Below are 16,405 nucleotides of genomic sequence, written 5' to 3'. Positions count from 1 at the left end.
AGCCTTCACAGAGGATTAGTTATAGGATAATGGGATTACATAAAATAAAACAAAAGCATACTTCATGTGTCCAAGGGACATATATCCAGTTAGTATATTATACTATTAAGACAAATTAGTACTCAGAAAGTGAAGATATAGTACTAACTTCTTTTTTTGGGAAAAAAACGTACAGTACTAGCCTATTCCCAATTACTATGTAAGGATGTGAAAGTTGGACAATGAAGAGGCTGATGGGAAAAAATGAGTTCATTTGAAATATGGTGTTGGAGGAGAGCTCTGTGGATACCCTGGACCACCAGACAGATGAACTAGTAGGTCTTGGAGCTAAACTGACGAAACTGAAGCTGTCCTACTTCAGACACATAAGAAGGTAGGGCTCTTTGGAAAAGACAATAATTCTGGGGAAACAGAAGGCAGTAGGAAAAGGGAAGACCAAATATGAGATGGATTGACTCCATTGAAGAAGCCATAGGCCTGAGGCTACAGGAGCTGAGCAGGGCTGTTGAGGACAGGACATTGCAGCTGTCACTCATTCACAGGGTTGCCCAGTCAGAGTGGTATGTTTGGTGAGCTAGTGGGCCAGGCCTAGGAGTCTATTCAATCTGTGATCCCTCTGAGTCCTGGGCTTTCCCCTATTCTGTTCCTTTTGCCTGGTTGCTTGCCCCTCACCCTCAACCCCTTCCTGTGCTATTTCTAATTCCATCACATCTTTCAGAACTCACTTGCAAGATCATTCTCTTTGGGAAGCATCCCTGAATCCTACAGAGTCAGCTTGTATGCTCCAATAGCAACCTTTCTCTCAGCATTTATGATAATGTAATGTACATGTTTTGTCTGTTTCTCTCTCTAATCTGTTAGCACCACAACTGTCTGGTCAAAAGTGCCTGATATATAGTGGACACTCAGCAAATATTTACTGCATATTCATTGAGTTAATAATAAGTAGGTAAAGGACCCTTTTTCAGAGCCTAGAATAATTTCAGAATCAGAATACATCAGAGTAAATTTCAGAATTATGATCTAGCCATTGGCTAAAGTGACTCTCTTACCTTTGCTGATTTCTGTTCCATTTAACAGATGTATTAACTGGGATATAGATTTGGCTGCATGTAACAGAGAGAGCCAATTTCACTACAATTTAAACAAGAAGGAATTCTATTTCTCTCTCTCATGAAATGGTCCAGATACAGGCAGTCCAAGGCTGGTATGTGGCAGCTTTGTTCTGTGAGATGATGGCCATGGCCAAGCTCTGTCTATCTTGCTGTTCCACCATCCTAGGATGATGCCCTTGTCCACATGGTTAACTGGCATGCCAAAATCCTAGCAGGTCTAATTTTGTTTTGAAATCTTTGGAACCTACACCCAAAGCGAATTTAATTTCTTTTTGGTACCTGGAATTGATTCTAGGGCCTTTTGGACCTTCTTAGGGCATCTTGAGTCTGCTATAAATTTATAGAACTAATCAAATTGAGGGGTTTTCCGCTCACTTCCCAATCCCCACTTTACCCCTAAGCCTTTTCGGGTGGGGAAGACTAAAAACTTAGCCCGAGGTGGGTATGTATGCCAAGAATGCCAGCTGGTCCTCATGCTAAGCTCATGCAGCCTTCATTTCAACCAAGGGTGGTGTGGTTTCCTCAGGCACAAGACACACGAACGTCACAGCAGGACATCCTGGCAAGTTATAGGAGAGAAATTCCTTTGAATAATGTTAAACACATTAGCTATTTGGCTATAAGAAAAAATATACTACTAATTTTGCTATAAGGTGGCCATATAACTTATGATTGCACCATGCTTTTCTGTTGGATTTATGATATTCTGGAGAGAAATCATTAGATTTTATGATTAAGGTTTGAGATGAAGGCCACCCAACTCCACCATTTCTCCCCTCCCACAATGTCCTGTCCTCAACAGCCCTGCTCAGCTCCTGTAGCCTCAGGCCTGTGGCTTCTTCGATGGAGTCAATCCATCTCATAATTTAAAAATATCTCCCTCCCTCCCTCCCTCCCTCCCTTCCTCCCTCCCTCCCTCCCTCCCTTCCTTCCTCCCTCCCTCCCTCCCTCCTTCCGTCTTCTTGGAGGGGAAGGGCAGAAAAGCCAGGGTGGAAGTGAGATCTCTGTGCAGCTTTCCAGAGCAGCAGCTATTTGCCTAACTAGAAGAAGCTGAATAAGCCAAGGTCATGACACATCCCTTCTCCAGCCCCAGACTAAACACGTTTTCATTCTACAGACCTCACTTTACTTGTTAGACAAAACAGGATCAGTATGGTTTCGTCTCAGTTGATTCTGCCAGTTGAACAAGAAAATCAGAAGAACCAAAGATCTGTCTAATATTGTTCCTGGCAAAGGCATTATATGAGATATTTTCTGATTTTTAAGAAGACATGATACACAACCAACAATCAACTCTCTAAAGTGGTAAAGTTCTTTCTGTTTTGCTTGTCCCTGTGTGAATAGTTACCAATATTTGTAGTGTTTTGGTTAATTATTGTTATAGTTATATTTCCATTATATATGTTTTTCTTTTCTCTCCACCTTCTCAAAACTTCTCCTTTAAGGCAGAAACTTTCCATTCATGGTTTCATCCAAAAGACAACTATTTCTGGGAAAACACTGCATTTAAGCTATTCAGCAATTCTGGTGTTATGTAACTGACCACACTAAGGCTTTCAATTAACTTTGGTTACATTTTATTGAAAAGTCATCGAATAGAATAACTAGCCATAATTAAAAACAAAAACAAAACAACTTTTGTATGTTTTAAACAGGGGAAGTCCTCTTGAAGTATGTATAATTTCTTGTGATAGAAACAAAGGTAAATCTCATCCTTTTCAGTATTCTAAAGTCCACTGACTATATCCCAAGACTGTTTTTAGCGTTTGAGAATTTTTAATTGCATGAGCGTTCCTTTCCGAGTTAATTTCCACAACTCAAGCTCTCTGTGTTCTTCTCTTCCTCATGCTCTTCTCTCTCCTTATTTTTGTTTGGTCTTCTTCATTTGTGGGTGCCTCTTGAGACTCTGTTTCTCTTCCCCTGAGGAAGAATCATATGATTTATGGTTGCAAACAACTTCCTTATATACATACCAACTTGCAACTAACTTTCTTCATTTCTAGTCTTTATCTTTCCTTCTGATCACTCTTCAATATCTCTATTTTCTTTCTCCTCAGAACTGAACTGGTAATGTTTTTTTTCCCCAAAGCAGAAAATCGACCCCCCAACCCTTTCTCTTTATTTTCCTGTTTCCACTTCAATCCCAGTGTCCCAGTCTTAAAACCTTGTAGGTTTTTTTTCTTTCCCCTCCTATTTACTTGCAATATGCCGTCTATCATCAGGTTGCGACATCAATTAAAAAAAAAAATCACTGAGATTCATTTCTTTATTTCAAATCTTGTCTCAACCTAGGTGTTAAATATTTGGCATGTCCATTACTCCAACAGCTTCCTATCAGTTGGCTCTACCTCCATGCTTTCTTCCCTCTAAGCCAACCTATGGGAAATTATTAGAATCATCTTATTCACACTCTGCTTTATCAGTTCAATGTCCTCTTAAGAAAAATTCAAGAATCTTCACCAACCAGCTACTTTATCCAAACCTCATTTCCTTGGACTGTATGAGCCACTTCTCCAACCAAATATCATCCTTTGAACCTGCCATCCTCTCCGCTGGAAGACCTCCCTCTCTTCCTGCCAGCCCATATTTCTTTTTCTTTAAAGGCTGTAGCTGACACAGCCTTGATAAAGGCTGTAATTATCAGCAAGTCCTTTAAGAGTGAGTGCCTCCTGACCAATTTTCTGTTTCCTCTTGGTGAGACATTGCACAGTCTGCCGGCTTTCCTACTCTGTACTCTCTGATCTGTGGATTTGTAAAGTCCATTTTTCATTTATGATCTTTATGTCCTTTCTCTACTTTTAGAGAACTAGTATAAGCAACTTAGAGGTGGAGGCAATATTGAGTGATTCATTTATATGACTCAACAACAATCACTAAGCACTTACTGAATTTATAGCATGGCATTTATCTACGTATTTAGCTGTCAATCAATCAAATGGTTATTGGGCATCTATTCTGTGCTAGGCACTGTGTGAGCTGCTAGAATACAATGGTGAGAAAAAACCAGACATTTCCTCTGTCTTTGCAGGGTTTGGGGAACAGACATTTACCAAATAATCATACAATTAAATGTAAAATTACAACTGTGATAGAGCTACAAAGAGAGGAACATGGTGCCATGAGAGCACATCTTAGGGAATTTAACTGGGGTGGGAGAAGGGAAGAGGGAGGGATGTCCCCAAAGGGGAGAAGCACATGTGTAAAGGCTCTGTGATGGAGGGAGCCAGATATGTTCAAGGTGACGATGACGATGGCTTCTACTACTAGACAACATTGAGTAGTAACCATGGTGCCAGATACTGTGCTAAGGGTTTAGTGTGGATTATCTTATTGAATTCTCACTATGAGCCAAAGTGTTTGTATCTTTATTTTTTATAGGCTTAGAGATGTTAAACACCTCATCTCAGAAGTGATGCATCTAGGACTCAAAGCCACCACTCTTAGTCTCTAACTCATAGTGGTTCTAACTTATTTGGATTTTCAGTGCCATTTCAATATCATTTTTATGGAAAAAGTAGGTTCCTTTAGCCCCAAAACAACATGATTTGGCTAATTGCCCAGTGAGTCATTCTGTAATTTTGGTCAAAGTCTTCATGGCCCAGGTCCCTATTTTCCATTTTTTCAGAATGTTTTATTATATATAACACAAATCTGGCTTCATGTCTGAGCCGATTGTTGTATGTTTTCAATCAAGAGAACAAATTTCTAGCTGTCCCTTTTTCTTTTACAGAAATCTATAATTAGATGAGGAATAATGCTCATTAGTCCAAGTTACACATAGTATTCCAGTAACCAACTTCCTCCTCGGGGGAGCATCATCAACAATTAAGAGTAACCACCAACAATTGGTAAAATGTTTGTCATCATGACCAGGGGAGTCCCCTGCTTTGGCCTGCCATCTGTCAGGGCTATGTTTATGTTTCCCCTGTCTCCACTTTCTACCCCCAGGGCAGCCTCTTCTTTAGTTGTAGTAGTTGCATCTAACATTGGCTTGTGAATTGCTTCCTTAAATAGAACTTAATAACAGCATTGAGATTTTAATTTATACCTTATAGTATCTCTGTGATAATAAAATTACTTTGGTCCCTCAGAAAATAGAAGCAACTCTCTACTACTTAAAGAGTGTTTAGAGGACTGTACATTTTTTTTTTTATCCTCACCCGAGGATATTTTTTATTGTTTTGAGAGAAAGAAAGAAAGAACAACATCAATGGGAGAGAGAAACATTGATCGGTTGCCTCCCAAACATGCCCCGACTGGGGACAGAACCTGTAACCTAGGTATGTGCCCTGATCGGAAATTGAACCTGCAGCCTTTTGGTGTATGGGACAACACTCCAACCAACTGAGCCATTGGCCAGCGTGAGGACAGTTCATCTTTAACTAAGCATGCCTGGATCTTTACCCTTTGCAATGCAAGTTGGAAGTTTAAGAGAAGAGTGGGTAAACAGGGCAATCCCAGTCAGCATAGCTAGAAACAACTCCAGCAGGCTGCCCAGCTGATAGTGGGAAGCGGAACATCAAGTAAATTGGTGAGCAACATAGCCCATAGGCCTGAAGAACAGTAGTTTGCCTTTTGACAATACTAGAATATTGTTGGGGAAAGGAGTAAAAAAGCAGCGTTTATTTGCTTATGTTTTTTAGGGACATACAGATAGCTGAAGGTATAGTTTCTGAATAAAATGTTGCCAAATGGCTATCATCAGTTCCATTCAAAGGTGGGAAAGGTTTTCAGACTCGTCACTTTAGGTAAGGCTGCAGGCATGTAGAGGCAACAGGCACTCAACAGCCCTGAGGTGTGGAGGGGAAATCCTGACCTCTCACTTATCTAGCTTTCTTCACCCAGCTGCTGTGGCTGTAGTTGTTATTAGTGTTATTATCATTGCTCTCTTAGGACTGTTCTCCAAACTTTTCATTGGGCATAGGACATTATAGTCCAGCAATGAGTTTGAGGACAGAACCAAGGCCTTCCCATTTCTTACCCTCCCATGCTGATATTGCTGTCTTCAAGACAAGTTTTCCAGCCCCAGCTGGCTTGGCTCAGTGGATAGAGTGTCAGCCTGTGGACTGAAAGGTCCTGGGTTTGATTCTGGTCAAGGGCCCTGGTTGTGGGCTCTATCCCAGTAGGGGGCGTGTAGGAGGCAGCTGATCAATAATTTTTTTCTCTCATCATTGATGTCTGTCCCTCCCTTCCTCTCTGAAGTCAATTAAAAAAAAAAAATGACACGTTTTTCACCCTATATATCCAAGTACAATATACATTATTCTTCCACTGCTCATTCTTTTCTGTCATGAAGTCCAAGCTATTACCCAAGCAAATATGTAAACAACCGGCAGACTGCAAACCAAGAGCAGTAAATGAACACAGATTTACATTAAAGGGAAAGAATGGGAGGATGTAGAGGGGGAAGGAGATACGTTTTTATTCAAGGCCTCTGACATTCCAAGTACTCTCTTAGGTGCTTTATTATTAACTATGATGTTGTACAGTAGATCTCTAGAATTTTTCCATCTTGCATAACTGAAACTTGATTTGCATTGAACAGCAACTTATTTCCCCTCCCCTCCTACCCTTGGCAACTACCATTCTACTTTCTGCTCCTATGAGTTTGATTGCTATAGATACCTCATATAAATGAAATTATGCAGTTCTGTCCTGTGACTGGCTCATTTCACTTAGCATAATGTCTCAAGGTCCATCTGTGTTGTCACATATGACAGGATGCACTTGTTTTTTTAAGGCCAAATATTCCATTGCATGTATATACCATGTTCTTTAATCCATTCATCTATTGACGGAGATTTAGGTTGCTTCCACATCGTGGCTGTTATGAACAGTGCTGCAATAAACATGGGAGCACGCAGATCTCTGTGAGATCCTGATTTCAGTTCTTTTGGATACACACCCAGAAGTTGGATTGCTGGATCATATGGTAGTTCTATTTTTAACGTATTGAGGAACCTCCATACTGTTTTCCATAATGGCTGTATTTACATTCTTATCAACAGTGTAGTACAAGGATTCCTTTTTCTCCACATCCTTGACAACATTTATTATTATTTACTCATGTATTTTAAATATATTTTTTATTGATTTCAGAGAGGAATGGAAGAGAGAGAAACATCAGTGATGAGAGATAATCATTGATCAGCTGCCTCCTGCATGCCCCACACTCAGTGCCCCACACTGGTGAAGGAGCCCACAACTCAGGCATGTGCGCTGAGCGGGAATCAAACTGTGACCTCCTGATTCATAGGTCAATGCTCAACCACTGAGCTATGCTGGCCGGGCATGGCCATCCTAATAGGTGTGAGGTGATATCTCATTGTGGTTTTGATTTGCATTTCTGTGATGATAAGCCATATCGAGTACCTCTTCATATACCTGTTGGCCATTTGTATGTCTTCTTTAGAGAAATGTTTACTCAAGTATTTTACTTATTTTAAAGTTCAGTTGCTTTTTGGTTGAGTTGAAGGAGTTCCTTATACATAGTGGATATTAACTCCTTATCATATTTGTTATTTGCAAATATTTTTCCTATATCATAGGTTGCTTTTCATTCTGTTGATTGTTTTGTTTGCTGTGCAGAAGCTTTTTAGTTTGATGTAGTCTTATTTGTCTATTTTTACTTTTGTTGTCAGTGTTTTTGGTATTATGTCCATAAAATCAGTGCCAAGACCAATGATATGAAGCTTTCTCCTGTGTGTTCTTCTAGGAGTTTTACACTTTCAGGCCTTGTGTTTCAGTCTTTAATGACTTGAATTAATTTTTCTGTATGGTGTAAGATAAGTGTCCTATTTCATTCTTTTGCCTGGATATCCAATTTTACCAGCACCATTTGTTGAAGAAACCATCCTTTCCCTATTATGTATTCTTGGCTCCCTTGTCAAAGATCAGTTGATCGTAGATGGATGAGTTTATTTCTGGGCTCTTTATTAGGTTCTACTGGTCTATATGATTGTCTCTATGCCAGTTCCATACTGTTTTGATTACTGTAGCTTTGTATTATGTTTTGAAATCAGAAAGTATGAGACCTACAGTTTTGTTCTTCTTTTTCAAGATTGCTGTGACTAAGCAGTGTCCTTTGTGGATCCATATAAATTTCAGGGTTGTTTTTTCTATTTCTGTAAAAAATGCTATTGGAATTTTGTAGGGATTGCATTGAATCTATAGATTGCTTTGGGTAGTAGGCACATTTTAGCAAGATTAAGTTTTCTAATCCATAAACATGGGATATTGCTCCACATTTTTTCCATCCCCCACAAAACCTGTTAGAACTAATAAATGAATTCAGTAAAGTTGTAGGATATAAAATCAATATATAAAAGCAATTGCATTTCTGTACACTAACAATGAAAATGAAATTAAGAAAATCCCATTTACAATAGCATCAAAAAGAATAAAATACTTAGGAGTAACTTAACCAAGGAGATCAAAGACTTGTACACTAAAAACTATAAAACATTATTGATCTTCTTTTAAGAAAACTTGACCTGTCTTCTTAGGATCATGCTAGGTCATGGGTACACTAATCTGGTAAATAAATTCAAACTTAGTTATAAATGACTTGTTGGTTTATCCTTCCCACATATTGACTAGGAATATTCCACCCAAAGGTATGTGTAAGAAGGTAACAATGACTGAGCTGCCTGCAGGTGAAATCTTTAAAAATAAATATTTTAAAAATTATAAACTGCAATACCAGATTGCTCTATCTAGCATAAAACCAGTTTTGCTCAGTGGATAAAGCGTCAGCCCATGGACTGAAGGGTCACAGGTTAAACTTTGGTTAAGAGCACAGGGGCATGGCAGGTACCTCTGTTGGGATCCCGTCCCCGCCACGGTGGGTGGGAGCATGTGCAGGAGGCCACCAATCGATGTGTCTCTCTCACATTGATGTTTCTCTCTCTTTGTCTCTCCCCCTCCCTTCCACTCTCTCTAAAAATCAATGGAAAAATATGCTCAGGAGAGGATTAACAATAACAACGAAAAACCAACAACCAGCCTTTTTCTTTTTTTATCAGCATTTGGACAAAATCACATTCTTTATCAGGTATAAATACAAGTAATTATTCTTGGGAAAACCTCTCTGAAATTATAACTTCAGCGAGAAGACATCGTTTTAGATTTCCCCACATGGCATACATACAGAACTTCAGTGAGTCTGGGAAAATACAGTTTGGGAGGAGGTGCAATAATAAGGGAATGGAACTCTTTTTGATCACTTACTATGTGCTAGAAGGCTTGCAAACATATTTCATTTAATCCTGTTCAAACGCTATGAGGTAGACGTTCGTCCCACTTTGCAGATGAGGAAATTAAAGCTCAGGAAGTAGAGCCCAAGTTCTGTCCTCATGTGAGCGTGGATTTGAAGCTGGGTCTGCTCGAAGTCTGTCCTTTTCTCTTTCCCCACCAGGTGGCCAGCCAGGGAGAAGGTGGTGAGATCTGAGTTACCATTAGCTTCCCTGTCCAGGAAGGCTTCCTGGAAGGGGCGAGGGCAAAGAAACGCTTGATATCCCTGAAGTAGAAAATCTTCAGTAATCTTCAAATTCACAGCGATGGTGAAGTTAATCCACGGGCTGCTGAGCTGTCCTCAGGGACATCTGTGGTCTTCAGAATCACTGAATAGGTTCTCCAGGGTGGCCTGGGGCCTGAGGATGGCTTACGAAGCAGGGAGGTTGGGCTTCCACATGATTTTCCTCAGGACTCTGGGGGCCTTGTCCTGGTGCTCACAGAAGGATCTGGTCTTCCTGTTTCCATAGTTACTGAGCCCTGGAGGTTCTGGCTGGGTGAGGAGACCTTGGCTGAGTGACTTCAAGATGTCCCTAAGTGTCCTAATGTCCTTTTGTTTTTCCTTGATGTACTGTGTCATTTATTCTGCCTTCCTGGGAACATCAGAACACTTGATTCTCTAGCTTTTCAAACAGCTCGTGATATATTTATTATTAACCAGAGCCTACCTTATGCCTTACCATGGCAATTTGTGAGAGATCTTAAAAGAAAACACACACACACACACACACACACAAAAGATGATTAAACTCATTTAGGGGTGAATAGTGTAAAAGACATGAGCCCTAAAGTTTTTGTAATTGGCGTTGAATTCCATAATGTGCCAAAGTTTGATTGCATTGTCATCTGGTATCTTGCTGTTGATTTATTAACGTGGAGTCTAAAAATGGCCATCATCTTTTGTCCCGAGAGCAGATCTTTCTGTTATGACAAAACTCCCTCAGGCAGGCTCTCCATGAATGGCTTTCCCCCTGTGGTTATTATCCTGCTGTGTCCCTACAGTACAGACAACTGGAGATGGGGACAATTCACAAAAACTCGCCCTCGGGGCCACTGCCCGCCCACTTTCCACTCACTCAGTCCCAGCAAAACCCTTTTCTGCCTTCCCTCCCACGATGTCCAGGTACTGTGGGATGACCTATGGCTTGTAATGGGTGGTGGAGTCCAGAGTAATTTCCTGTGTGTAGAATGATGAGGCGGACCAGGGTTCATATCCCGGGTACAGGTTCTGGTACGGCCTCTGAGCAATTCCTTTTTCCTCCTTTTTCTTTTTCTTTTTTCCTTAATAAAAAACTTTCTGCATTCTAGTATTGCTTCACTTATCGGGGTCGCCCAGATTTAATCGACATTCCATAGGTAACAGGCAAATAACACGTTTTTCCGACCCTCTCCTCCCACCCTTCTTGCACTCCTCCTTTATTTCTTTTAGCGAAGGGAGAAGACACATTTCTGTCCCCTAAACCGCACCCGATTCTTTTTTGGCAGCGGCTGACCACCGGGGGAAAGGCATCACCTGCAGAGCCGGAGAGAGCCTTCCCCGCTCACTCTATCCCTGGGGTTTAAGGAGGGGAGAGTGCGCTCCAGGCACAAACAGGAAAGCCTGACATCACGGAGTGGCGGAGTGGCGTGGGGAGGAGTCTGCGGCGCCCTCGCTCGCTGCTCGCTCGCCGCGCTCCCTTTGTGGCCGGAGTCGCGCGCACCGGCAGCGGCGGCGGCGGGGGCAGTGCAGCGCGTGTCTGTGCTCGGAGCGCGGAGCGGGGGCCGGGGCGCCGCGGCTGAACCGCGCAGGGACCCCGTTGGCCTGGGAGCAGGGCGCACCATGCCGCGTCCCCGTACCGGAGGGAACACTGAGAATGAAATTGCTTTGGCAAGCTAAAATGGTAACGGAACTCTGCCTCTCCCCGCTCTGCTGGGGAAGCTTCTCCCGCTTTCTCGGGGCGTTTGGGACTCCCTGGGAGTGAACGGAGCGGGAGCGGTCCGTCCATGCTCGGGCGCTAAAGCTTCCTCACTCCGCGCTGTGTGCCTTCCGCGCTGCGGGTCTGCTCCCTTTCGGGGAGTCCTCCTTTCTCGGCACTTGCCTTCGGTGTGTCTGGGGCAGATGTAGGTCCGGAAGGGACAACTTTTAAGGAAAAAGAGTGTGGGTGAGCCGCGGAGCGCTTCTGTGCCCGGCGGCTCTTTAACACAGACTTGAAGCCGAGCCTGGGACGTGGAAATCCGGGGAGTCCATGCACACGTTTTACTAGAAGCTGTGTGATGATGTGTCGCTTCTTCTGCACTTGCCAGATGATTTTATGGAAATAAAAACTTTCCACCCCCGCGCTAACTTTTTGGGTCCCCAGACAATAAGAGGAGAAAAAGACGGTGGGAAGCCTTTGACTTCCAAAAGCGTCAGGACCCTTGGCATCCTAAATGCTTGTTTGTGTCTGACTTTAACATGTAGTTCGCTCAAATAACTGAGCCACTTCTAAAAGTACAAACTTTTTTTCTACCAATGAATTATTTTCTCTTTTCTTTAAGGAGGAAAAGTTAATCAGGACTAAACCACAGTTTCTTTAAGAAGAAAACAGAAACCCACAAAATAAAACACACACACCTTAAAAATTATTTAAGATATGTGAGTGAGTCTAGGAAAATAACTAAATGGAAAAGTCCGGGGATCCTGATACCACAGGAAAGGGCCGGGGGCCAAGAAAATCTCAGCATTCCTTTTATCGCAATGTGTCTTGCATGGCTCTGATTGGAATATTTATTTTGAACAGCCTGTCTTTTGCCCTGAGTGCTGGGGTAAGCAGCAAAGCAGCTGGGAGAGATTGCGGTTTGCCGAGAGGGGGGCGGAAAATAAAACAAAACAAAAAACCTTTTTCTTTCTCTTTCCCATCCCCTGGTAGAGCTCGATTCAGGACTGGGGTGAAGAGGTAGAGGAAGGAGCTGTTTACCATGTCACCCTGAAAAGAGTCCAGATTCAACAGGCTGCCAATAAAGGAGCAAGATGGCTAGGGGTGAGTAAAGCTGGAGAGATGTGAACTTTGGAGTTGCTGTGTCTGTTGTTCTGTGAATCTCATTATTATTTAGCAGAGGCTGGCTTCTCCCCTCTCCCCCCATCCTCTTTCCGCCTTAGAAAGAAACTGCCAGTGACCAAGTATTTGCACCAGCTGTACAGGGCAGTCTGTTTTTGCACTTAATTTTTCCAAAGCATCTTCCCCAGGTTCCTCAATAATTCAGAACCTCTTAGAAACATCTTGAGGTATTTGGCAAATAGAGTTGGGAAGGAGGAGCAGAAGGTGACACAGAATAACAGGACCAGAAAGCAGCACTCTCATAGACAAGAGCCATAAGCAGTTTTGTCCAAATGGCACCCTTTTCTCTCCCCGTCTTCCTTCTGCTGATGCTGACAGCCCCTCTCTTACTCCGACATTTGTGGAGTACCCAGAATGCTCAGGGGACAGAGCATTCCAAATCTGCTTCCTGTGGGGGGCGGCAGATGTCCCACTCTTACCTCCTTTCTACAGCCCACGAGGAGGCAGATGCATGCGCAATGCCCGGCTCACGTGTAGTGCACATAGACTGCTGGGCCTTGGGAGAAAAACTGCCTCCATAAGCAAGATTTTCCCACTGAGATTCTAAAATCTTGAGTGGGATCATGTGAGGTTATTCCTTATCACCTAATGGATCCTTCAACACGTCCCAAATAATTAGGAGATGTGAGAAATGGAAAGCTGGGCGACAGGATCACTAGCTGAGCAAGTTGTCAGCATGTGGCAGAAGGAAGGAACTCTTGATCTGGGACTGGAAGTAAGTCTCAGAGAGAGCAGTGAGAGGTGGCAGGAAAGCTGTGAGAAAGGAAACAATGGGAGAGGGAATAGAGGGGATGAATGCGCTTTCGCCGGGCCTTATTCTACCAGTAGCCACACTCAGGCTTCACCGGTCATGGCTTGAGAGCAATGAAGATTATGCCCTTTCATCAGTCTTTATTGACTTTGGGTCTCGGAAAATTCAGTGGCGGTCCGGCATGGCTTAGTGGTTGAGTGCTGTCCTATAAACCAAGAACTCGTGGTTCACTTCCCAGTCAGGGCACATGCTCACATTGCGGGCTTGATCCCCAGTGTGGGGCGTGCAGGAGGCAGCTGAGCAATGATTCTCCCTCATCATTGATGTCTCCATCTCTCTCTCCCTCTCCCTTCTTCTCTGAAATCAATAAAAATATATTTAAACAAACAAACAAACAAACAAACAAGAAACAAAAAAGACCAGAGGCAGCATGTGACTTGTAACTCCCAGAACTTAAGTCAGGATGGCCAGCAGCCACAATTTCCTCTGGCCGGGTCTGCTGGTCTGCTGACCTCCTGACACAGGCCTTCATTGCTCTCGGCTTCCCCAGCTGCTTCAACTCGGGTCTTTCCTGCTCTGTACTTTGGGCTGAGGTCCCACCCACTAGGAGAGTAGCTGTTAGTGACATCTGCAGGTGTGGCCTGACTTGAGGTCTTCATTGGACAGGTTGGAGACTTACTCTGAATATGATTTAAAAATTAATTAGGTGCATCACCAGGAGGCCTTCTAGGGAAAGAAGAACTGGAGTGCTGACAAGTCATCACTTTGTTTTTGGTGGGTGTGTATATGCTTTTTGTTTAGATGTAGTGTTGATGTGGTTTGTCCTGTCCGGGTATTGCAAAATGATTCACAGGTCCTGAACCAGCTGCCTTCAAAAGGGTCATTGTATTTGCTGATGCTGGATGTTCCTCTTCTTCTAATGAGACTGATGTTGCTTGGGTGACAGTTTTAGTTTTTAGCCAAACATAGTAGCAGTGAATCAGTCATGGGGAAGTGGAGGGGTTAACTCTGTAGTCCCAAATGCACACAGTATGGTTCATTGAGATGTTCACAGTTACTTAGTGGCAGTCTCACTGACTGTTCTGTACACTGGCCTCCACTTCTCTCCCCCTCTCCCAGTGTTCCCAAGTTTATACAGTGTTTAGAGTGGGTTCACCCAGACTGAGCAGTAGAGCTGAAATATTGAGAGGGAGGATGATGTAAAAAGATTGCTTCTAGTTGATGGAGGAATCTGCCCCTTCCCTCCCATCTCAACAGAGTGCTATTCGCTGTTACCACCCCAGTCCTCAGGAGCAACTTCTTAGGAACTCTCCAACTCTGATCCCACTAGCTTGTGTTGGGAAGATCTGATTTTGTCCTTGGGAACTACAGACTTAATTAAATGTGACTCAACCAGTGGAGCCATAGCAATTCCAGAATCTTTCTCGTTAGGACTCAGTGGGTTCTCCACGTTTCTTTTCCTGTATTCTAGTAACCCTTTCAAAATTCTTTAAAGCAACAGGTTTAAAGCAAACTAGAGACTTAGGTGAGTCACGTAAGGGTATTATTGAAATAGTACAACAACCTTCTGGGGAAGGTGGAATCATGATTACTACCCGCGCCCCCCAATGGAAATTAATGCCCAGAGAGGTTAAATTGCTTGCCAGGGTCGTGCAGCTAGGAAGTGGAAGGAGCTGGGTTTGAACCCAGATGGTTAGTTCTTGCTGTCAGGAACAGCCTTAATTATAATACTGTTTCCAGAGTAGTGGGAGAGAATATTGGCTCAGAAGAGCAAATATACTTTTGGTGTGCACACCTGGTGAAGGACTTGAGCAAGGTGGCTTCTTTTCTTTATGTTTTGAATGATCACTTGAGCTACAAGTTGAGATATTTGTTGTGAAGATGTGTATCTCATCAATATGCTTTCCGTTTTGGATGCGTAAAGTATGCTGTACCACAGATATGTATGAGGCTATGTAGCACAAGAGGGTGAGCTTAGCTCTCGTTTACATGCCTGTTATAAATATTTCTCTCTTCTGCGTCCAGCATGGCTAGAGAGCCCTCTGGTTCCTGAGTAGGGGCGACAGCAGATTGAGAAAATGAAAGAGACAGACACAACTACAGTAGGGAAAGCTGGGACTGGGTGGGACCACTGTCCTCTGATGAAGAGACAGGGACCCAGAGCCAATACAGCCTGTTTATTTTATACAGCAAAAGTCAGGAAGTTTTACTAAAGCCCAAGACAAAGTAGATTATGTGCATTCTTGGGTGGGCCCAAGTCGTATTCATTCTTGGTGCTTGACTGGATTTAGATAATGAAACCCACCCCCTGGCGCCTGGGCTGAAGGTCAAGCTGACAACACTCCTGCCTCTGGCAAGGTGTGTTTTCAGGATGGGGCTCTGCCAACACCACTGGATTCAGCTGAGAATAATTAAAGAAATGCTCATGTGCTTTCCCAGGCTCTCTCTACAGCAGCCTTGTCAAACTATGGCCCGCGGGCCGGATCCGGCTGTTCTGTCCGGTTCTCTTGCTCTTTCCTCCGCTCCTTTACTTTGATTTATATTAGTTCACACAAACACTCCATCCATGCTTTTGTTCCTGCCCTCCGGTCCAGTTTAAGAACCCATTGTGGCCCTCGAGTCAAAAAGTTTGCCCACCCCTGCAGTCTACAGCCTGTAAGACTTATTTAAAAAAGCCTAAAAGACTGAATGCAATTTTGGTATTTTCTAGTACTCAGATCTCAACACATAATTAGATTCAGTTTGGGAAGGATAGCAAAATAATTAAATTAATTGATTAATTTCAATTTTATATTTTTATTGATTTCAGAGAGGAAGGTAGAGGGAGAGAGAGATAGAAACATCAATGATGAGAAAGAATCATTGATCAGCTGCTTCCTGCATGCCTCCCACCGGAGATGGAGCCGGCAACCTGGGCATATGCCCTGACCAGGAATCGAATCGTAGCCTCCTGATTTATAGGTTGACGCTCAACCACTGAACCACGCTGGCCAGGCGATAGCAAAATAATTTTACACCCTTAGATGTGAAGTATCATACCATCCACAACATGTAGGGCATTCTTTTGTGTTAGTTAAATTTTGTGTTTAGTTGATCTTTTGAAGTAAAACCTCTGTCTTTGGTTGTAAATCACATGACCGAGTGTGGCCCAGGCTGGATTCACTTACACA

General features: G+C 42.9%; 1 protein-coding gene across 2 annotated transcripts in view; it reads left to right on the top strand.

The window, feature by feature from the left end:
- The window catches only part of RGL1 (ral guanine nucleotide dissociation stimulator like 1), a 229,393-nt gene that overhangs the window by 91,633 nt on the left and 121,355 nt on the right, over positions 1–16,405 (top strand). The window contains exons 1-2 of one of the 2 annotated variants that reach the window (XM_080648604.1): positions 11,093–11,287; positions 12,296–12,406. In XM_080648604.1, the coding sequence (XP_080504730.1) occupies positions 11,261–11,287; positions 12,296–12,406 (138 nt within the window). In that variant the 5' untranslated portion in view covers positions 11,093–11,260. Of the gene's footprint in view, positions 1–11,092; positions 11,288–12,295; positions 12,407–16,405 lie in introns of those variants that run through there. The other variant, XM_080648603.1, reaches the window with a different exon arrangement.

Source organism: Plecotus auritus (genome assembly GCF_963455305.1).
Source record: "Plecotus auritus genome assembly, chromosome: 12".
Taxonomy (NCBI): domain Eukaryota; kingdom Metazoa; phylum Chordata; class Mammalia; order Chiroptera; family Vespertilionidae; genus Plecotus; species Plecotus auritus.
This window is presented reverse-complemented; position numbering and strand designations above follow the sequence as displayed.